The 23882-nt window shown below is 39.0% G+C and overlaps 1 protein-coding gene across 2 annotated transcripts; it reads right to left on the bottom strand.

Annotated features, from left to right (window-relative positions):
- Positions 1–48: 48 nt before the first annotated feature.
- LOC147822411 (adhesion G protein-coupled receptor V1-like) lies at positions 49–10525 on the bottom strand. 2 transcript variants are annotated; one of them, XR_015445708.1, is made up of 7 exons: positions 10178–10525; positions 8966–9059; positions 6839–6917; positions 6599–6737; positions 5839–5973; positions 2056–2330; positions 49–346 (listed from the first exon to the last, which is right to left on the bottom strand). XR_015445708.1 is itself a non-coding variant. In XM_087196857.1 (5 exons), exons 1-5 carry the CDS (start codon positions 10307–10309, stop codon positions 5932–5934), a joined length of 486 nt encoding a protein of 161 aa, XP_087052983.1. In that variant the 5' UTR covers positions 10310–10525; the 3' UTR covers positions 4553–5931. The 2 variants fall into 2 exon arrangements, 1 of the variants encoding a protein (XP_087052983.1); XM_087196857.1 differs by lacking the exons at positions 49–346; positions 2056–2330 and having other exon boundaries at positions 4553–5973.
- Positions 10526–23882: the final 13357 nt, after the last annotated feature.

Raw genomic sequence — 23882 nt, 5'->3', positions numbered from 1 at the left:
ACACGTTTAGCCTTTGGATGTTCCCATTACGGGAGAGAATGCACAACCTCTCGGAATCTATCTTCCAGAGGTCATTCTAAAAGGCCCTTTCTCAAATAATCAAACATTTTTTATGTCAAAAAACATTCCCTACTTAGTTTTTGAAGTGATAATCTCCTTATAAATTATACCTATTGTCAACGGCAGAGATACTGAATAGCCCCAGAGGGGCCTGGTTTTGCAAAACCGTTATCAAGGTTTCAACGCGTGACCCCAGTCTGGCACCTCCAGTTGGGTTAAACAAGGTGCAAACAAAATGCTCAGCCATTTCTGCTTCCGTGTCTAATATGGCAGATATGTGTAGGGCCTGAAAACAAAATCAAAAGATACAGTTACTAGAATACAGTTTGCAACACACACACACACACACACACACAGAACTTTATTACACATTCTGACAAGAAAATAATATGTTTTGAGAAATACCACCTTTTTTCTTTATAATAATGATCCCCGTAATGTGATAGCTAGAACTGTTTCAAGGTACTAGTATGTGGATTTTCAAAACAGGCATATATTGAAAGAAAGTATCTAAAACATAAATATTTTAAGCATTTTAAAATAACACTCATTAAAAGATTAAATTCACATCTTCATTTTTGCTAACTTCTTATGCTGCCCTGACTTTATAACTTTATTGATCCCATTGTAAACTAGGAGTCACTGCTCAAGTGTAGTGAGGGATCAGGCACCAATCAGAAACAATCTGAATCTCTACCAGCAGGAGACTGGATCAACAAAGTGGGATCTCTTTACTGGAACACTACTCCGTAACACAAGAGGAAGAAATTACTGCTTTGTGCAATCATGCAGATTTCAACAATTATGTTGAGTGAAAGGAGTCAAACACAAAAGAGTAGATACCCCATGAGTCGATTGACACAGCCCAAGAACCAGCAAAATGAGTCTGTAATTATAAACATTAGAAAGCAATTTCTTCTGGAAGAGGGAAAGGGCAAAGGGAACGCTTCTGGTGAGAGACTTGTTAAGTATCTTAATCTGAGTGGTTACACGTGTGCATATGTCTTTTAAGTCATTCATGCACACATTTAAGAGTTGTATATTATATTTCATGATTAAAAATGTGGGGAAAAAAGCAGTTATGTGCATTAAAATTTATTCCAATTTGCCCTAACATTTAATTTGCCTAATGAACAGAAAGGGCTTTTCTTCACCCTATGAAAAAGTAACAGGAAAAAAACAATACAAATAATTTAAAATTTAAAAATGAAAAAATGTGAACACAGCAAAAGAAGGGCAAAATCATAATAAACTTCAAATCTGAATTTTTATATCATTTCAGGATTTAAGTGTCTCTGAACAATTAAAGGTTTACATTTCCAAGAACATAACAACAGCCCAGCATAAAAGTATGCTGAAGTTTACACAAAATTATCATGAGGAAAATTATTTAACGGGATGAACTATTTTAGATGAAAGAATTATGTATATTAGTTTGGAGTTATATTTTATATAGCCAGCTAGAGAAAAATGTCTAAAGGTAGTATAACTATCTTAAAATTAAACTGTTTTTAAAAATAAAGTTTAGTAACAAGTATAGAAAATAAAAAATATAAAAAAATTTAGAGGGTAAACTTCCATGAGATCACAGTCATAATTCAACTCAAACTCAGCATTTTTCCTCTAATATACTATTCCTACGCCCAAACAAGCAATCTAAGATAAGCAGTTACATTTAAACTGTGGCAAAAAGAAGTGTCTGAGTGAGGCTGGGATTTTTTTTTTTTTGGTTTATGCTTAATACACAATATAAAGAGAATTTTGCCATTGACATGGGCTTGAAATTCAAACTAGCTCTATGACGTTTTATTATTTCTCCCTCCCTTGCTCCATGAAGAGCGACTTCTCCAGCTGCACCTCATTGGGACCACACACTCCTCTCCGGGTCTGTAGGAAATACTCAGTTGGGAATGCTTCCTTTCCCTTTGAGGATAGGTAGGTTGCACCTTTAGAGAAGCCCTCTGCAACATTAAAGATAAAAGAGCCACACCGTACCTTGAATCGAACTCCTTCCTCTAAAACAATGTAGCCTCGGGAAGGGGTCAGGTCCTGGGACTCCGCAGAGGAGTTGGCCTCGGTCACCGGGAACTGCACGGTCACGGTCCCGAACAGCCCCTGCGCGGGCTCCCAGACCACGGACAGCACTGCCTCGCTCTGCTGCGTGGAGAGGGAGACCGAGGCGGCCACTGGCTCTCTCAGGAAGAGGCGCTCGCTGTTGTTGAAGGACAGGACTCCGGGGACATCATCGTTAGCGAGTACAGTGACCAGGTCTGCGAGGGCGAGGAGCGGAGGTGAGCGGAAACAGCGAGCTCTGAATGCCAGAGGAGCGTGGTTGTGTCATTGGAAATGAGGCCTATTCGTTACCTAAAGCCATTATTTTACGTAAGTTTTTCTCTTTAAAAAGAGGAAAATTGGGGGCTCAGTGGTTCTGCTGCCTGCCTCACAAGCGCAAGGACCCGAGTTGGATCCCCGGTGCCCAAAACAAAACAAAACAAAACAAAACAAAACAAAACAAAAGAGCAAAATTGTCTAAAGCATTTAATAAAATTCCATATTCCCTCGTGATATAAAAACAGTCTGTAATCTTGGAAGAGAAGGCATGTTTGTCAAGCTAGTGGAATGGCATCTCCCAGGAGTCACTAGCAATACCCCATTTAATGCTCAAAGAGCAAAACCATTGCCGTTAGAAACAGAAACAACACACGCAGCGGCATCTCTCCTCCCTGCTCAGGCAGCAGAGTCCTAGGGCTATCGCCCAGGAAACTGGCACAAAGAACGGAAAGGAAGGGCCAAACTGTCACTATTTTCTAAATGAAATGTTTGTCTACTAAGAAAATGTACAAGAAAAAAATTATTATGAGTCAAAAACAGAGGCTTAGAAATCCCCAAATATCAAGAGCTTTCTATTTTTACAATCATTAATAAAAATATTAGTAACTGCAACAACCAATACTATCAACAACTTACTAACTTTCTCATCCATATATTTAATTTTCACAGTAACTCTACAAGGTAGATTGTATGATTATTCCCATCTCACAGAACCTATAGCTAAAGCTGTCTGAGGTTCAAAAGCTAGGAAGCGGCAGAGCCAGTGTGCAAGGCCAGGATTGCACACGTAGAGGAAAACACAGGTACAGACTCACTACATATCTGCGCACTGGCTATGAGGGTCTAAACAGGAAGAGAAGGGGCCTCGTTCGTGCAGGAACACACCCGGATGGCATCACGAAAACGCTAAGAGCCACAGGAGAAAACCCCAGCACTGCAATGTGCAGCTGTGGCGGATGCTGGTGCACACTCCAATGTCCCTGTCCCGACCCCTTCTCGGGCACACGCAGCAGTCCCTACCTGCCCAGTGCTCGCTCTCTGCACCCGAGGACAACGCTGACCTGTGAGAGTGAGGCCAGCCCTGCTGCAGATGCTGGGCCCCGAACTCCCAAGAGTGGCCCTCAGACTCCGAGGGGCAGGAGGCAGCGGCCTCCTCCTTGGTAAGGGGATGCCCGAGCTTCGTCCAGCTGTGTCACAGGACATCGGCAGGACCGAGAGCTGCCGGGCTCTACCTCATCTTTCATCAGCTTTGGATCGATGCAAAAGAACTTCACACTGAAACCCAATGCCTAATGGTGTTTCATTCTCTCCATGATGGCAGGGCACTGCTTTATACCATTTAGGACAAAAATAAGGTTGTATCCTTGTCTCACACGCTACTAATGAATAAATTCTTTCCATATTAAATAGTAAATGTAAAGGAAAACTACGATAAAGTATATTTTTCATAACTATTGTATTTTCTAATATTATAATGTAAAATATTTTAGAGTGGATGGAAAGAAATAAGTAGCATTTAACAAATTATTAGAAAATATTTGATACTTTACGTTTAAAAAAAAACCCTTTTAATAAAAGGCTTCATAATAAACTTAAAAGACGTATGCCAGTGCAGGAGAAATATCTGTGATATATGTATGCAGTGAAAGACTGAATTTAGATACTAACAATTTTCCTATAAACCAATACAAACACAAGCCACGGGAAAGTCCACAAAGATCCTAAAAACCAGGGTCACACAAAGGAAAAAGAACAGAGCCAAACCCACTAATGAAAGGAAAATGAAGAAAAATGCATAAAAATGTACAATATGACCACGTATCTTTCATTTGTTGGAATCAGTATAAATATTTTAAGACAAAGCAGTTGCTAGTGAGGACATGGGGCAATAGCCCCAGTGCCCAGGACCGCGGACACGACAGAGGCGGTGACCCTGTCCCTCACTCAGCACCCACTGCACTTGACCCGGAGTCCTGACTGTCCCCGCTTACAAAGACGCAGGCACAGGCGCATTTAGTAAAGCTTTTGGAAATGACCAAAAGGTCCATTAATCAGGCATGGTTTAAGACATATCTACTTTCAAAGCAGGGCCGGGGATTTAGCTCAGTGGTTCCGGTGCCTGCCTCGCAAGCGCAAGGTCCCGAGTTTGATCCCTGGTACAAAAAAAAAAACCAAAACACCACACAAAGCAATTATTGTTTCCATAAAAGTTTTAAAAATAGAAAATTACAAGCCTAATGTAAGCTCAACAGAGTGCAATGACCTCCCTCACTGTGGTGGGCAGTAACCTATATGATCCCAATCAGAATTATCTCTAGACTTCTTTAGGAATACTTGAATTTAAGTGTCCTCTCTTTCCTGTTATGTGGAACACAGAAAAAAGATGCTGAACACCATCTGTCTTGTAACAGTGAGTAATCTTGGCTTTGGGATGAAGCTATTTCCAAAAGGGCCAGGAGATGAGAGAAGACCTCGGAGTCTGGAAGGATTAAGTCCTGGTCCTACCTCATCTAAGGCCATATATCTCTGAACGCTGATTAAATCCATTTGAATTGAATTTTGAATTGCTCACACATAGACAATTCTTAACCAGCACATGGTGTCCCTTCCCAAAATCCTGTACCTGTAACTCTCTATGTTCTACAAGAAAATCATTTCATCTCAAACATATGCTCTCTGAACATGAAACAACAGCCACACCCTTGAAAACAGGTTTCTGCAGTTAGAAATAATCAATTTATTTTATCAATACACCAATAAATAGAATACAGTAAAAAAGGTAAAGATCAATCTTTGGTTACTCAAAATTCTTTCATATTTTTCAAATATAAAAATCAAACTTCTTTCCACAGAAAGGGCATTAATGCTAGGAATTCAAAGGTTAATTAACTTAAAATCCCCAAGAAGCGAGTTTTTAAGAGCCCTTCTAACCCGATGTTCTGTATGTTCACACGGGTTCCTCCTTTATTCTTCCTTTACCTTCTCTAAGTAGCACCTAATAAGCAGTGAAATAGGATAGGGTAGGTTTTAGTAACAATGTCACCCCATTCCAAATGAAGAATGAGGGCTGCAGTGGTCCCAGAGATCAATACCCCACCCACCGCTCTACGCAGAATACTGTGGTGTCAGGGGAGACTGAGAGAAACACCTTTGTCTCTCCTGCAGCTAAGGAGGAAACGAGAGCAGAACTGTATTCTGAAGGGGAGATGCCTGCAAATTAAATACAACTGTGATATTTGAGGAAATACTTTAATATTCCCTTTAGTATCAACCTACTTTTGTTTATTAGCATAAACACACACAGGATAAAGCACCATTTCACTGCCACACACACATTCTGAAATGCTTATTAAAACATCTTCTATTTTGAGTACAGAAATCTCTTGTCCCCGTACTGGGGAAGCCAGCATGATGGAGAGGGTTACAGATAAAGAGACCATTGATTACCTATTGTATTTTTCCCCAGCTCCACTCCAGGAGAAGGATTTGTTAATATGAGCTGAAAGTTTTCATCTCCTTCTGGAACATCATCGTCCAGAATCACAATGTCTTATACCTTTCTTCATCAGCAAAATGAAGAATCTGGCCAAAAAGGTAAAAGGAAACAGTTTTATATTTAAATATACCCTGAGGCTTTATAAAATGTTTGAAAAGAAATACAATATAGTTGTAAATGTAAAGAATAAGCTACTTTACATGAAATCCTTTTTAAAAGTTTTTGCATGATACCTTTTTAATTTAAATGGACAATATTTTATTTTAAAAATCAAAGATTAGAGAGGAAAAGAAAAAAGATTATGGAGGAAGAGACAAAGTAAAACCTACTGAAAACTACTAAGGGTGTTTCGTAAGTTCAAAGAAAAACAAGTTAAAATGTTCAAGAAGCATAAGAAAAACTGTGAGGTCATTTTATGATATAAATTCTTTAATACAAAATACTGTGTCCTCCAGTATCAAATACTGTGATAAAATAGTTCATGAATCTTTCGAATAGTACTAAAAATTCAAATTACATTATTTGCTAAAATAGTGCAATAAGTGAATCTACCCTATGGAAATATTTTTTCCCGACTTACTGTGGAACAGTTTATATAACAGCTCATTAAGGTTAATTTATTTATGCAAGACCTAAGTCATGATAATTCAGAAGAAAGAACAATGATAAAGTAATTCATAAAAGTCACCCCCGATCACCACTGGCACCTACCACTGGGGAGAAGATGTAATCCAGCCCCAGCTGGGCTTCCAAATTCTGGGCGTACATGAACAAGGACACCTGGCCCAGAGCCTCTCTTCTCCTCTCGGCAGCCAAGGTCACACTTCCATGCAATTCGCTTACTTCATATCTATCAAAGAACAAAGAGAATGCGCATCCTGTTTCTCCTACAAACTTCTCCATGGGAGATAGTAAGCCCAGGAAATGCCCTTCACACAGCCTGGTGCTTACCTGCTACGCTGCCACTCGATTACACCTTGGGCACCATCATTGGCATCAATAATAATTTGTGCAGTCAAGCCTTCTGCATCTGAAAAAACACAGACACATACTTTAAAATGAATATAAATTTATTAATATCAATCTTACTTAAAATTCCCTTTAAAAGCACGGTTTGATACAGAATTTAGACAGTCTCTTTGAGATTATATAATTCCTAATATACAGCTATTGTTGATGTGACTCAGAAGATGTTTCTAGAAAGCAAAGGCACAAACGCTTATAGTGTCCATAAAAGGACACTCTTGCTTGTAAGAGCCACTGAGATATAAAAATTCAACCAACTAAAAACAGCAAGAAATAATAAGCAGTGGAGCACATGGCTTTATTTCTATTATTTTAATTTTTTAAAAAATTGACACCTTTATAATATCACCACTTTGGGAGGGAGGGAAAATGGGCACCGTTGGAAGGAGAAGGGCAAGAAAAGAGGAAAGAGAAATGGGAAAAGGAAGGTGGGGGGTGATGCAGAAAGAACAGGTGTGAGACAGAACCAAGAGGGACAGGAATACAAACTAGACAGGAGGAAAGAAGGGAAAGGGAGAGTAAAAAGGGACAAATGACACAAACTTCTCTGAACCTTTTTATCCTGTATTCTGTGAATTAAGTGTAGTATGTTATTCATACAGTACCTATTACTCAATCTTGAAATAGTAACTCATCTTGTTGCTGGTGCATGTTAATTTTTTCAAAAAACTGTCTGTCCTTTATCTTAGTTCAGGGTACTCCCCACTCTGCCACCGTGGGGAAGAAGGAGGGAGAGTGTAATTTTCTCTAGACCAGTGCTGGCAAACCTTTCAGACCTTTCAGTGATAACACGAGCCGCAAGTGTCTGGAGAGAACAGAAAATCGGGACCTGCGCCCATCGAACAAGAGGCTAAAAAACAGAGATTCTAAAACCAGACCACGCTGTTAAGAGCATCGCTCTACCACTTCCTAGTGGCATGATTTGGAGCATATTGCTCCGATTCTCTCAGCCTCTGCTCCCATATCTATAAAATGGGAAGAAGATGCAAACCAACAGGAGCTCGGCAGAAGTCAGCAACTCCAGCTACACTCAGTGTGAGCATGGGAATTAGGAAGGCTGTCATTAGTTTCTTAGTGTGAACAATAATCATCTTGCAATAATCCTTGATGTAAACCATCTAGTCCTTGGAGCTTTCTAGTTTCTTTTACAAAAGAACCAAAACCAGCCAAATACTACTATCTAGGAAAACGATTATTTCAACGTTTGCAAAGTTGTCACTCTGAGAGATGGAAGGGAATGAGGAATGCTGTTCCTCAGGTCACTGCATTTGTCCAGCTTCTCTTCTAACCCATGTTGATCTTCCCCATGTCCAGCCCACCTTCTACCGGCGACCCTCAGTGCTGCTCACTATCGCCCCCTACTGGGCAATCGCACCTACAGACAATCCAAACTGCAAATAGGAGTTTGTGTCCGAAGAATACATTACTTTTAAAGAAATTTACGTAAATTTGTAACAAGGTCCAAGTTTCACCTTTCAGTCTGGAATGAATTAACTCAGTCTTTTCTAAAAGCATGAAAAGGAAAAGATCAAAGGTCAAAAAAGGACCAGGAAACACAACAAATAAAAGATCTGCTTAACTTAAAAGAAAATAACACCTCAGAGTTTGGAGATTCAATAAAATAGGTAATTAAATTTTAAAATAAAATGAAAGGAAAAGTCCTTCCAAACCACTAATACTATTTTGAGGATTAAATGAATTGTTATAAAATAGTTGGAAAATGTAAAGAGTATGACATAATAATATTTAATATCTTTGTAGTGTTGAATGTACAGAACTGTAATAATATGTTCTATTAAAATAAATATAAAAACCCATCATCTCTTCACACAGAGCTGAAATTAACAAACATCACAAGAGTCACTTCTGATTGAAAAATGAAGTTATGGGCCAGGGATTTAGCTCAGTGGTTCTGCTGCCTGCCTCCAAAGTGGAAGGACCTGAGTTTGATCCCCAGCACACACACACACACACACACACACACACACACACACAAAATGAAGTTATGTCATTTGAAGTGAATAAAAGAAACAAACAAAAAGCCCATCCTACCTAGTCTGGGAGGAAGTGAAGTTACAGGAGCCATGATGAGTTCGACAGAAGTTAGATTCACCAGGAAGTACTCTTTCAGCTCTGGTATGTCATCCTGAAAAATTAACCCCATTACATGCCTTAAGGATGTTCTCAAAAGGAATTAACTCCGTGAGCTGTTTTAAATTTTTTTCTTACATATACATTTGCATAAACAGTATACAGAAAATATTAAATTGTAAGCAAATAGAAGAAATTATTTAAATTAGAAAAACAAACATAAAAGTATTAAACTTATACTTGGTTAGAGGAAGTTGTTAGATTGAATAATATGAAACTATTTAAATTTAATAGTTTTAACCTAGATCCATATAATAGGTAAACCAATTATGCAAATATACAAACATAATTATTTTAAATATAACAATAAAATATTTTAACTGTCTATAATAGCCAATATTTAAAATGAAGAATACCATTGTACCACAAAAAAAATATATAGGCTTTGCAATCAAGGAGATCTAGTACCAAATTCTGTAATTTTAGTACCAAATTTACTCACATTTTAGGGCCTAAATTCTTTCATCTTTTTATTAGGGGAAAGAATGGCTACTTTGGCGTAGGGTTGTAATAATAAAGAAAAATAATGTATGTACAGTGACTGGCCTTTAGAACTACAGCTATCATTATTAATCACTAATCCACATAATAGTAATGAAATCAGGCAGATGCCTAGAACATAAGCATTAGCACAATCCATGTCAGGAGTGATACAAAAACTCAAAGTAGGGCTGAGGATTTAGCTCAGTGGTTTTGCCGCCTGCTGCGCAAGCACAAGGACCCGAGTTCGACCCCCAACACACACAAAAAAAATGTAGAAATGGAGCAGTAAATACTCGTGTGTGTGTGTGTGTGTGCGTGTGCGCATGCATGCATGTGTGTACATAAAAGATCAGCACACACACACCAATATATGCTTTGCATTTTAATAAAGATATATTTCAAGTGAAAACATAAAAAGTGAAAAATTAGTCTTTAGATTATCTCCTGTAATATATGGAAAAACATAAGTTAGAGAATCAGTGATATCAAAGGACTGTCTTCCACCTACTCCCATTGCCCCAGCCCATGCCACAGCTCCCTGCTTGCCATCTGCTATGCCTGAGATGGAGAATGGCCCCCAAGGGGCTTTTGGAAGATGACTGAACTATGGGGGTGACAGGGCTGACTTACTGTTAGGAAGGGGGTCCAGTCAAGAGAGCTGTGCCACTGAGTCATGATCTGGAAGAGCACATCCCGTCCCTGTCTCCTCCCTTCGAGCAACAGTTCCTGGCTGCCATGATGCGAGCAACTTTCCTCTGCCATGCCCCTCTGCCCTGCTATCCTGCCCTGGAGCCAGCCAGCCAGGGCCTGTAGCCATCGAGCAAAATAAACTTCTCCTTTCAGTTGTAGGTGTCAGGGATCATGTCCCGGAGACAAGGAAAGTGACTAAGACACGGCTTACTTTTATGTCAGGGCTACAGTGTTTTAATCTAGTGCTACTCAGGGAGCAGAAAAGTTGCAGGGAGCTAGGAGAAAGAAAAGTGGAACTGAAATCCAAGGTTCAAAAAGGTAAACTCTAGGTAAAAGAAAGTGCTAAATATTTTCTGGTTAAAAATTAATGTAACTAAGGAATAATCCATATAATTGTATTCGGTAACATACACGAGACATTTGAAAGATGACTGCCCTACAATTTTTTTCAAATCCTGTGTTACCGGCTACCTACTGACATTATCTTTTATTTTGTGGATTTAGAGTTTTCATGATGTTACATTAGGTTACAATGCCAGGGTAATCAACAAAATAAGAGTGACTGACTTTAGATGGTGCATGGTTTATGCTATCTATAATTAAGTAAAAGTAAAAGACTTTGAGAGAGTAAAACCCTTTAAAAATGAAACCCCTCCAAATACATACTGTAGTAACTAACATTTTTTTCAAATGTAATATTCATTTTCTCTTTCCCTTCACATCCATCCCTTACCCCTTCCATAGCACTATTTTTCTAAACCTCCTATAAATGTATTTAAGAAGCTGAAACAGTAATGTATTTAAGAATGTATTTAAATGTATTTAAGAAGTTGAAACACTAAGTCCAAAAACAGCACGAAATTTCCCATGAGAAATCATTTAAAATGCAATTTCAGTCCCCTGTGATTTCCTTAGGCTTGACTGTAATCATATTCTTTGCCCTCAGCCTCTAATGAGTTTCCTGCTATCTCTGTTTTAGCGGGTCTTCCACACAAAGATTCCGACCGCCCCAGATCTGCTGGTCCAGTGAGTCTTTTGGAGGAATCAAAGGGCTCCTCTGGAACCTCTCAGGCCAGTGCCATTGTAGAGGGAACTGCACTAAGGAAATTCTGTTTATCACGAGATGTTTCTGTAATCAAATATATAACACCAGGCCAGCCTATCTAATCAAGAATAGGAACTCCTGTGTGGTTTGAAAAAAAAGTCACGAAAAGAAATCAGCTGATTTAAAGGCACCAGCAGAGTGGAACCAATCAGACTTAAAGAACCCTATCGGAACTGAATTCACTAAATTTCTAGAGATTATGGTTATAAAATATACAAAGTTTATATTAAAGGAAAAATTACATACATACATATACACACATATACTTGTACATGCGCTGGGGATGGATCAAACCCAGGGTTTCACAAATGCGAGGCAAGTGCTCAACTGCTGAGCCATATCCACAGAACAGAGCAACATTTTTTTAATACAGAGAAAACTGAAAGTTATACAATCTTGCCTCGCGTGAAATTTTATACCTTGAAATGGGAAGCCTCTTACTAAATGTGACTGCTGATGTCAGAACATTCCATCGATTCCTACTTCCCATGCGGTGACTTCAGGTTTAACACAGAAAATCATCATCAGAGCTTTACCTCAAGTATAGTAATGTTGATGGCTGCTGCCGTTTGTCCTTCTTCTAGAATCAGAAAGCCAACAACAGGGATGAAATCAACTTCTGGCTCAGCTAGGTGTCCTTCCATTTGATTCTTCAGACTCAATATTCCAGGCACCGTGGTGTATGTGACATTGATAGTCCCTAACTGAATTGGATGCAAAAAAGATTTTGGAATTATTTAAATTTTGAAAATTATGTTTCACTGTGAACCCTGCCTTTCTTGTAACACCTCCAGTACCTTTCATTATTGCCCCAAATTCATCCCTTCTCCTGTGCCCATGTCATGGCTCAGTGACACCCCAAAGGGGGTGAGACCTGCTTCCCTGCCTGGACTTTGAGTGTGGGTGGCCCTGTGGTTTGCTTTGGCCAATAGTACAAAGTAAAAGTGAGGATGTGCTACTTCTAAGCCTAGACTTCCTAGGGCTTGCATGTTTTCATTTCCTTCTCCGGCCTCTACTTCAGAGAAAATTAAAAATATACAGAGAAAACTATACAAGGCCAGCCTCATAATGGATCCACAGCCGGTCCGCTACCATATGGTACGGATAATTCATGATTGTCCATTCCACAGCATTTCTGTGAAAATAAATAACTCCTTCAAATTTTTCAGAAGTGAAGCTATTATAAAGTACTGCTCTGAATTAATAAATATTAATTTTTCCTTTCTTTGCTTATTTTCATAATGGCTTTCACCCATACAAGTAGGATAGTAAAAATCCCTTTGCCCAGAAACCCAATTTATTCTAGCATAACACAAACCTAGAGATCCAAATTCTCAGTTGATGAAAAGCTGAATTGTCACATTAGCCTCCTGTAGTAAAACAAATCTTGATGAAAGAGCAAAATTTAAAACTCCACGCGGTTCACCACTGGCTTCAACCGTCAGGACAGCGGCATATCCTTGAGTGTCCAGCAGAGCAATTCCTGCTGGTGGAACCCCTAGAAATAGCAGGGACTCCATTAGGAAATCTAACCGTGATTTGGCACTAAGTTCTACATACTTAAAATAGAACCCTGGTCTCCAAAGCATATTAAAGGAACCAAAAAGGGCTTACTTTGTTCACATCCCTAACAGAAATCTTCAGGCTGACAATCTATATTGCATTTTTAAAAGTCATGATTTCTTTCACTTGATAGATTATTGCCCTTATTAGCTACATGGCTTATCAGAATTCTAGAAACTGAATAGAAACTGAAGAGAGTATCCAGATAATTTTCTGAAAATAACTAAATTTTGAATTGTCCATATACTGTATTATAATTGTCCAGAATCCAAACTGATTTGTTAGCATAAAATTATTTTCAGAAATTTCTACCTTCAAAAGTATATTTTAATTCCATAAATAACTAGGAAAAATTTTAGCACTTTTCTCTTAGTCCATAAAGATAAGCATTCCCATATTTTGCTAGTGCTTTTTGGACCTGTGCTCTCTTTGGCAGCACATATACTAAAATTTGATCTAATATTTCTATGGGACAGACAATATTTAAAGTTGTATTTTTAAGTTGGTATGTATCAATTGGTAAATACAGAGATAGCAACTATTTCTTCTTTGTTTTTTCTAAAAAGACAATAACAAAGACAACTCAAACTTGAATTCTGAACTACCTTGTGTCCTGACGTCATACAGAATGACTTGGTATACTTCTTTCTCTTCCGGAACGTTGTCATCCAATAGATGTACAAGTATCGTTGTGTTCACTGTTCCCTGTGTCAAACAGAAGGAAATCCATACCTGTGTTGCTACTGAACATAAATTACCTACTGCTTTTATCGCCCTTATAAACTGCATCCAAACATGTTTTCATTTAAACAAGAATTCTGTGGCTTAAAAAATTAATTAAATAAGAACCACCGGCTCATGAGAAGCCAGATTTAAAGCAAGTAGAGAGGAACTAATTGTGAAGATTTTGTTACCCAATTTTTTTTTTTTTTTTGGTACCGGGAATCAAACTCGGGACCTTGCACTTGTGAGGCAGGTGGCGGAACCACTGAGCTAAATCCCCGGCCCTAATTGTAAAGATTTTGAATGCTGAGCTAGCTAATCAATGAAAATCTTATCCAAATTACTACCAAGTAGGTATGAAGAAGAGAGAATGATGATAACTACAAGTGGTGTTGATTTTCTATTCCCTTTTCCTGAAAATACAATGGTTTCTTTTCTGGAAATTTGTCATGAAGCTTTTCTTTGTGGTATTACCTCATGAAAGAAGAGTTGTCCAGTAAGGTTAGAAAAATTGAGTTCACAATTTTGCCCAATAATGTTCCAGTCAACAGTAACATTTCCTCGACCAGGAGGTGTTCTTATCACATGGAACTGCAAAATTCCTCCTAAAATCAAAATGGATAAATGGATAAATGCTTATAGAAAATGAACTAAACATTTGAGCTCAACAAAACTCAAATCCCAAGCATGCAACTACTGTATTATGGCATTACTACTGTATTAGGCCATTCTGGCTTGAATTTTCTAGAACCATTATACATGCTTATTGTTGATTAACATAGGGATTTCATTTCTAAGTACTTCCCCATTTAGGAAAACTTCTGGAAATTCAGGGTATAAAAGTTATAAAAGCACATGCTAAAATGGGAAACACAAACTTGTATACACTCCAAAACATGCACCAGAACACGAATGTTCTGTAAGTTAAAGAAAACAATAAAGTCCTCCTGGTCAGAACTAGTAAGAGCACAAGTAAATATTCCTTCATTTCTCAAAAGGAAACAAATTCCTTACACTGGTATGCAATGTGATTTTACACAATGCATGCATAAAAATGCTTGCAAATACCTGAAAATCACATTTCTTTAGATTGTAACTTACATATACCATCGATGGTTTTGATTTATCAAAAGAAATCCAAAGGAAAGGTGTCAAATCTATACATCAATATCTGTAACTTCACCCAAGTTACAGTTACCCTTCTCAGATTACTGAGTACTTTAGGCATTTTCTATTCCTGGCTTTTATCCTCATGTAATATTTTAGAAAACTAAACAAATCATGAGAGCTATTTCTTTCAAATTGCAAACCATGAGAAGAAAGCGGCTAGGAGTTATGATGGACTTTGTGGCTTGCTGAAAATACGCTCATTCACTAGTTTTATATGATGAGGAGTACAAGCTATATTAACAAACAGTCTCACTAAAATTCTTATGAAAAGATAGAACAGTGTTTAAAACACTTTGGTAGAAACACATCTTTACTCTCATTGTAAGTATAGCCATACAGTTGAAATCCATGAATATTCACTAAAAATGTCATTTTCATGGAGTTACAAAATAATTTTTGTGTAGATAAGGAAAATCTTTCAATACTTTTTAAACAAAGGGAATAGAGATAAAACAAAATATAAATCTTTTTTCTAATAATTTTTGAAACTACTATAATTTTTTATTTCTGAAGATAATAAACCTAGACACATAATATGAGTTTATCAAACAAAAATATCATGGATTAGAGACTATCTTTATATTACATACTAAAAAACAAAGTCCATTTCTAATGCTAAGTTTAAATACAGAGCTCTAGTACAATGAATTGTTTTGGAAGGATGCTGAATACACAAGAAAATGAAAGCATCAGAAATATTTTAATATATTTTTAAGTGTTTCAATGTGAAAAATACCTAGTACCCATGTGCTAGTAGACTATGTCTTGGATTATTTTAAGTGTGTATGACAGGAACCAAATTCTTCAACTGTTTAGGTGTAACTGAAGAAAGTCTACAAACAGCCATAATTGCCAGTAGACCATTTACATTTTTATATTTGTTTAATATAAATAAAATACAGCCCCTACTATTAAATTCTAGATTCTCTCTATTTTACAACATCTAGAACTCAAATATAGCAAGTTTGTATCAAAAACTAAGTCCTTATTACTGAAAAGCACAGGCAGATCCTTGGAGTTACTAAAATGTCTCACCTACAGTGTTGCCTGGTGACACAAATCTAAAGGCTTCTAACATCGGAGTTTTCTATTTTTTTAAAATCACATGGGCCGGGGATTTAGCTCTGTGGTTCTGTCGCCTGCCTCGCAAGCGCAAGGTCCCAAGTTTGATCCCCGGTACCAAAACAAACAAACAAAATAAAATCACAAAAACCTTAGAATAGTTCAAATGAAGATTACAATATTTGATCACATAATAAAAGCACAAAGAGAACACATGCGGCAAGACAACAAAATGAAGGTCATTAAAGATCCATGTTGAAGGAGAACCTAGAATCCTAATGATTAAAAATGTGGTTGTAAAGGTGTAGAAAATATTTAGAAATAAATGCACCATTATGAGGTGAAAATAAAAATGAAATGCTGAGGGGAGAAAAAAATCTTTCCACCAATTTACTACGTTCAAGTAGCCTTAAAGTTTTATACTACTTAGTAAATATCACTTCTGGAAATTTAACAAGTTATCACAGAAACAATTTCCAAGAAAATATTGTAAGAAACACAATTTGAAGCATAAAATACACACAACACACACACATACATAAACGTATTTCTTAATTCAACTCTCTTAAGACACATAATCTTGCAGGCCTATTGCAAATTGATCATGCCAACCACAAGAAGAGCATGAGAATTTTCTCTAAGAAATCATCAAATGGGAAGAATTGATTTCTCCTCTGTAAGGCAGGCTCCCAGATGCCAGATCCATTTAAAATTCTTTCCAGGACAAACAACTGGAAATGCCAGAAAGCTACCTTTAACCAGGGAGAGGAGTCAAGTGACAGGCATAGGAAAAAGAAAAACGTAGAAACAAGGGGTTGGTTTTCCAAATCTAAGCCAAAGGACAGGAGGAAAGTCCTAGGGAACATGGATGCACTCTAAAAATAAATATTTTACCAGGCACCAAATGGCTTTCTTGTCTTTTTGCCAAGGATGAAAGCCTGAGGAGCACGCTCAGCTACCAGAGTCTGACACATTACCACACTATGGGAAATCATTTGCACATGAAGTCAACTCGGCCCACCTAAAGTGGGTGACGCATTTTAAACCTAAGGCGGAAAATCCATCAAATACTGTCCAGACCAAGTCCCATGCCAATAAACAATACGAACAAAAAATGCATTTCAGTAACACTATTTCATCGATTTTTCCCCAAACCAGAACTTTTTATAAAATAAATCTCAACTACAATTATATAAAAATAATAGAAACCCCAAATACACAAAACATTTTAATCAATAAATGTATTCATGGTATACAGTACTAGTGTCATCCAAATTAAGTGCTTCTACAAGAAAAAGAAAATGCATCTAAAGTGTACAGGAATATGAATAATTTCAAGCACAGACTGTCAAAGTGAGAAAGAAAAAACCGACTTTATTTTATGATGATTATTATTATTATTTTGGTACAGGGGATCGAACTCGGGTCCTTGTGCTTGCGAGGCAGGCACCGGAACCACTGAGCTAAATCCCCGGCCAAAACTGACTTTCTAAGAGAGCAGTCCTATATACCTAGGTTTTCAAATTACATTTCTTATTCAAATCTTTGGGTTAAAAAGATTCATGCTGTCCCTAAGAAAAGAAAAAAAATTTAAATCCATTGAACAAGACATGTTGATCGTGATGCTGTGGAACAGTGTGACTGAGTGAAATAGCCAACACAAATTTATAAAGAACACATTTATACACAGTTTGCAACTGCAGTAAAATCCACTGCCCCACAGTTCTAAATTCTGTTCATTATATTTGATAAAAGGTAATATTTACCACTTGGCACCTCCCCAAGGGCTTTAGGAAAAATATAAACACAGGATTTTACAGAATTCAATACATTGTTAAACACTAAGGCAATTTCTCTCCTTGAATCAGAAATGGATTCTTGTGCCCGAAGTTGAGCAAAATCCACATTTCAAATCTAATCACATACATGAATTTCCAACACTAGGCCAACAGCAATTTTTTTTTACCCCATTTGGTTAGCAGTTATCATTGAAGAATAATCAAATTTTCTTTAGTTTACATTAAACACCTTGTAAACTCCTCTCGATACAGATTTCTCTAGGCAATTTTCAGGGCAATATAAAAAAATACCTATGTAAAATACTAAATTCTTGAGGTTCAATATATACAATTAATTTACACTCCAGGAAAAGGTTTAGAAATAAATGAAAAGAAATTCAAAGATAGAGATTACCCTTTACTTTTCTTGGGAAAATGTAAAACATGTAGGGAGCATGACGCAAACAATAAAAGCCAGTCCGTGTTTGCTTTCCTGTACCAAACTCACAAAAACAAACAACACATTTAGACCACTTATTTTAATTCTAAATACTTTTTTCTCTTTGAATCCTGCAGATATTTAGCTGCTGGAACCTGAAGAGCACAGAGTATAGCTTTCTGATGAAATTGATGCAGTTTACAAAGAACACAGGTGCCACTGTCTGCCGCTTCTCCAAGACGCTCTGGTACCCGGCCGCAGGGCTTGGTTTCTTCAGAGGCCTTCAATCCATCACTACCATCACCACCCAGTAGACTCAAGGATGCACTTTCATGACGCCAGTGGCCTTATAGTTAAAATATCTTTAAATTGGTGGTAGACATCCATATTGTTTTGAATTCTTTAAGAAGAAAATTTCATCACAATGCTGAAAAACGTATGCCCAGCACTAAGTCCTTTCTTTTTTTTTTTTTGGTACCAGGGATCAAACTTGGGACCTTGCACTTGTGAGGCAGGCAGCGGAACCACTGAGCTAAATCCCCAGCCCTCTAAGTCCTTTCTTAAACCTCATTTATCCTTCCTGGTCCCTGACCTTATTTATACCTTCCACATCATCAGCATTTTGATAGATTTCCTTCTTATACCTTATTTTTCTTCATTGTATTTTTTTTCAACAAAACAAAAACAAATCCAAAATACTCCTCTTCAATCTATTTTCTCCAATGTTTCTCCTTTCCTTGCTCTCATGGCCGAGGAACACTGCTTCTCAAAACTTTACGCCATGAAGGATAAGGGCTTGTTTGTTTTGTTTGCCTTAATCCAGTACAGAGTGACACTTTCATAAAATACAATAAATTGGATGACTAAGAAATAGAAAAAGAACACACACAGAGAATACAAGTCCACAGATAACACCTTTGGCTATCACGGCAAAGACAAATTGTTCCAAATGTTTCTAATCTTATCCCACCATATACCAACAGCAAACACTTACTGGACAGGAACTGATCTGAGGACCACACTTGAACATCACACCCCACAGGCTACTGAGGCCTTTAGTCTTTCTCAGATGTTTGCTCACCATCCCCAGATCCCTCAAAGTCCCTCTCCACAAGCTGTTTTCACTAGTTCACTTGGAAATCTCTTCGGACTTGTTGGCCATCTTAGCATGAAACCCACAGATAACTTTCTTCTTCTGGTAACTGATAAAAAGACACTTTCTCCTTGGTCTTTTCTGACACCTCTTTCTCCTCTAGGGTCTTCTTCCTTCCCCTACATCTTAGGTTCATGTTCCATGCGGTTCTGTAATTAGTAACTTGCTTTTTTCCTCTGTCCACAAAGATGCTATTTCCTGATTTTAACCACTGTCTCTGAAAATCCAACTTGCATTTCTAACCGGAGATGCTTAGGATCTCTCACCTATTTGCTTCTCTCACATAGACGTTACTACTCAAATTCATTAGTCTTTCAATTCACATCACTTCAAATATCTGCCAAAACTTCCTGCATTTTCAGGTTCTGTAGCAGATATAGAACCTTTGTTTGTTGTTCAAATGAAACAAAGATTCTCTTCACAAGGTGCCCTGCAGAATAAGCTTTGATTCCAACATAGCTTGATTTCAGTTCTAGCACCGGCTGGCTTCATAATCGGTTGCCTTAGTGTATCCTATTATACCCACTTCATTGACTGCTGCGGAAATTAATTAAATAACGGTTGCGCAGTAACTAGCACAAAGAAAATGCTCCACAAATGTTCTCATTATTGTCGTTGTTATTAAAGTTAATTACTCCTGCAGTGACTTTTCCTTGTATTATGTTACAAATAATTTTTGACACTTAGTGATTTGTCTTTAGACTGGATATGTGGGAATTTGTTAGTCACTCTTACTCATTACTGCGATGACAACCAGCAATTCTAAATCATTAACAAAAGTATAGTTTCAGAAAATGGCTCAAACATTTACATAGGAACATTCAGAAACTTGTAAATTCGGAGTACACAGCAAGAGGACCAACAGTGCAACGGAAATGCATTTAGTTTCCAGCACAGCCGCATACTACCTCACTTAAAATACAGATACCAATGCTCTAAACAACCAGGTAGCACACGGAAACTATCAAACTAACCCAAAGTGCCTTTGAAAGTGTCCCGGGATTTTAGAGGAAAAAAAAAAAAATCTAGCAACCTAGACCCGGCCACAGCCCCCGGCAGGCGCCTGGCCCCGGTCTCGGGCTCCTGCGCCAACCCCGCCCGCGGGGGCCCTAGAGGAGGGGGCGGCCGCCTGCCCAGGCCACCTGCAGCACAGACTGCTTGGCTCTCAGGCCGGGCCAGGCGGGGCAGGATAGCTCTCCCGCCCACCAGGGACAGGACCCGGGCCGCTAAGGAGCAGCTGGGCAATAGCGGGGGCGACCACAGCGCGTCTTCCCAGAGGGGTGTCCCGCCTCCCCGCACCAGGACTCCCGCGCTCACACGCCCCACCTAGGAGACGACACCGCTGATTCGCAGACAAGCTGGCGCCCCGTGCGGCTCCTAATCACCGGCCAGGATCAGCTCCCCATCCGTTTCCTCCCACGAAGCAGCTGCCCTCAGCCAGCAGGGCTCTCAGCTCAGAGACTCTGGGCAAAAGGTCCCGTGCTCCCACGGACAGAAGGCTCCCCGCTAACGCGGTCAGGGCGCAAGCAGGCGCGCGGGGGGTGTGAGCGGGAGTCCAGGAGAGGAGCCCTGAGAGTTGTGGTCCAGGAGTCTGCATCTTTGCTGGGCGCCACCTCCGTGGGGCAGCTGCAGGTGCTCCGGCCTTTCTCGCTGCCTCCTCTGTCTCCTCAAGGACTCGTCTTCCACTCCTGGATGATGGAGGAGTGTTTCCACGAAAGACCTGGACAGCCTCTCCCCTTCTTGGCATTGCACACCAGCGTTCTTCAAGGGTGGAAACGGTGGGTCACTCCTGTCATCTCAGTGCTTGGGGAAGCTGAGGCAGGAGGATCTCCACTTCAGCTCAGCTGGGGCAACTCAGTGACTGCGTAACACCCCGGCTTGCGATACATCTGCATATATATGCATGTATATATACTATGTATATATATGGACATGCATATATACATTTGGACACAAGGTGTCTCTCTCTCTCTCTCTCTCTCTCTCTCTCTCTCTCTCTCTCTCTCTCTCTCTCTCTCTCTCTCTCCATATACACATAGGCTGGGGATGGAGCTCGGTGCAGAGACCCTGGGTTCCATTCCAAATATTGAAAAACAATTATTTCAAAGTGAGGTACTGGGACAAGTAGCTTCAGCATCACGTAGGAACTTGATAAAACTGCACGTCCTCCTACCTACCAAGGCTATTTTGTTTTTGCTTTGTTGTCTCTTTCTTTTGGTGGCACTGGGAAAGGAACCCAGGACCTCACATTTGCTCATGCTTAGATTATATATGTTCTAATTTCTTGAAATTTTTGTTTATTCCTGCCTAGAAGCTGCCAAACTCTGGGTGATCACACAGAAGTAAGAAACAACAAATGTGCTAGATTCCTTTTACTGGGATCCAGCAGATCAACCTTATATGGAAAGTTCGTAACTGGTAAACTGGAGCATGACTTCTACCATGAGATTAGCTCTCTGGAGAGGGCCTCTGACTGCAGTCTCCCTCACATTAATCCTTCTCAGCTTGAAGCAGTTAGATAGAAATTATACCCTTTTCTCCCCTAACCACAGTTAGGGATACTTCTTCAGAGGGGTAAATATTGTAGACAGCTAAGTAAATTAGATATCTTGTACACAATTAGACAGGGTCAGCTCTTGAGGAGTCAATATGAAAGACAATTGAGACATATCCACTGAAGTTCAACATTATATAAAAACAGAAAAAGTGCTACACTCACTTCCCCTAGGGATGATTAGCAATGATTGATATTGCCAATAGATATCAATCCCCTTAAGTGGGGACCAGAAGCTCCCTAGCTCATTTTCTTTCTGGAAATTCCTTGTTCATTCCATATATGCTTGCTACATAGCTTGTTTCCTCATGTGATCCCCATTTAATGACTATTATCTGGGTGACTGTACTTGTAATCTTATTGGTTGATTGGGGTTTTGTCTCACCTTAGGCCCATCTTGTGATTTTCCATCGGATCATATTAGTTGACTATGGTTTTGTCCCACCTTGTACCTGTCTCACCTCATGGCTTTGCTCAACAAAATGCCTTTGAGAAACAGAGTAAGTGGGAAACTCATTTTCCAGGCCCCCTTCTGTCTCTCTTAGACAGAAGCTATCTTTCTCTCAATAAATTTTTCCTGCTCTTAACCTCTGTTGTTCCTGGAATTCATTCTTCAATTTTAGAGAATGTGAACTTGGTGTTTCACAAATCTAGCAGGTTGGGGGTTATAAGATTGCCTTATATTATTTGGATTAGTTTGCTTATTTAGATTGATATAGATATCCTAGTTAGGTAGAAATATTCTAGTCAGTCAGACAGGGCTGGGCCCTAGAAGTCAGTGCAGAGGATGAGAACACACTGAAGCTGTGGCTGGAGGTTCATTTGAAGAAGATTAAAAGTCACAGTGGCCAGATTGCATACTTCCCTAAGGGATGAACAGAAGTTTGAGATTATTGGTACCACCCTTTTGGGCTTTCTCATATAGATAGACCATTATCTCCTTGAGGGTGAGTCATCCGCCTCCATCCACTAACACTAAGACCAGTAAGACTAAGACTACAAAGACTAAGAAGACTAAGACTAAGACTACAGATTATTTGACCAAAATTAATGATGCCATCCATATACCCTTGTTGCTATTGGGTCAATATTACCTAGGCCACTATACTTGTAATCTTATCCATCGATTATAGTTTTTTACCCATGTGGTACACACTCCTCATGACTTTGCGCTATAAAACTACCTTGAGAAGTGGGCTCATTGGCAACCCATTTGAGACCCCTCCTATCTCTCAGAAGCTATTCTTATTCTGCATTCCTATACCCCAGTAAATTTTTCCTATTCTTAAGCTCCGTTGTTCCTTAGAATTCATTCTTTGATTTTGGGGAACACACACTCAGACTATCTGACATCTACCATGTTGGGAGTTAACATCTGTTCCCTCTATATCATGTGTTCCTCCTATTACTTGGTGCACTATATCAGGATGGCTTGGGCAGATGTGAACACCTGAACTGCCCACCTGTATCCTCTGAGACTCTTATTATTACAGACAGCTAAGTTAAGTAGAGATATTCTAGACAGTCAGACAGGACTAGGCCCTCAAAGAAGTCAGTGCAGAGGATGAGAACACATTACAACTGTGGGTGGAGGTTCATTCATTGAAAGCCAGGCCTCATGACAACGATGAAATGACTACATGTAGTTCCCCGGGGATAAACAACAAGGATTGATATTCTAAATAGGCATATCACTTGGGCAGGGGACCAACACCTTAACCCATCCTTTCCAGGAAAGGTCCTTGTTCTTTCCATGCACACTTGGTAGGTGACTTGCTTCCCTATTGGATCAACATTACCTAAGTGACTCTACTTGCAATTGCATTGGTTGACCATACTTTTGTCCCACCTTATGCCAACTCATGATTTTGGTGTCTAAAACTTCTTTGAAAAGTGGGCTCATAGACAACCCACTTTCTGGGTCCCCTTCTGTCCCAGACAGAAAGTATCCTTTTCTCAATAAATATTTCCTACTCTTAACCTCTGTTGTTCCTAGAATTCATTCTTCCATTTTAGAGAATAGGAACTCTGCATATCAGACATCTAACAGGTTGGGAGTTATAGTATTTCCCTTATATCATCTGGAAGTCCTTATGTC

Source organism: Heterocephalus glaber, unplaced genomic scaffold, assembly GCF_053883595.1.
Source record: "Heterocephalus glaber isolate CG9 unplaced genomic scaffold, H.glaber_assembly_v1.0 deba00001624, whole genome shotgun sequence".
NCBI lineage: Eukaryota > Metazoa > Chordata > Mammalia > Rodentia > Bathyergidae > Heterocephalus > Heterocephalus glaber.
Note: the sequence above shows the minus strand (reverse complement) of the source record. Positions and strands in the feature narration are given on the sequence as shown.

Bases quoted from the DNA above. Each gene is read 5' to 3' on its own strand.
- LOC147822411 (XM_087196857.1), bottom strand. From the start codon at position 10,309: ATGGCAGAGGAAAGTTGCTCGCATCATGGCAGCCAGGAACTGTTGCTC. The intron at 6,738-6,838 runs GTAAGCACCAGG...GTTCTTTGATAG, and splicing joins ATCGAGTGGCAGCGTAGCAG to ATATGAAGTAAGCGAATTGC. The intron at 5,974-6,598 runs GTAGGTGCCAGT...CTTTTTGGCCAG, and splicing joins ATTACATCTTCTCCCCAGTG to ATTCTTCATTTTGCTGATGA.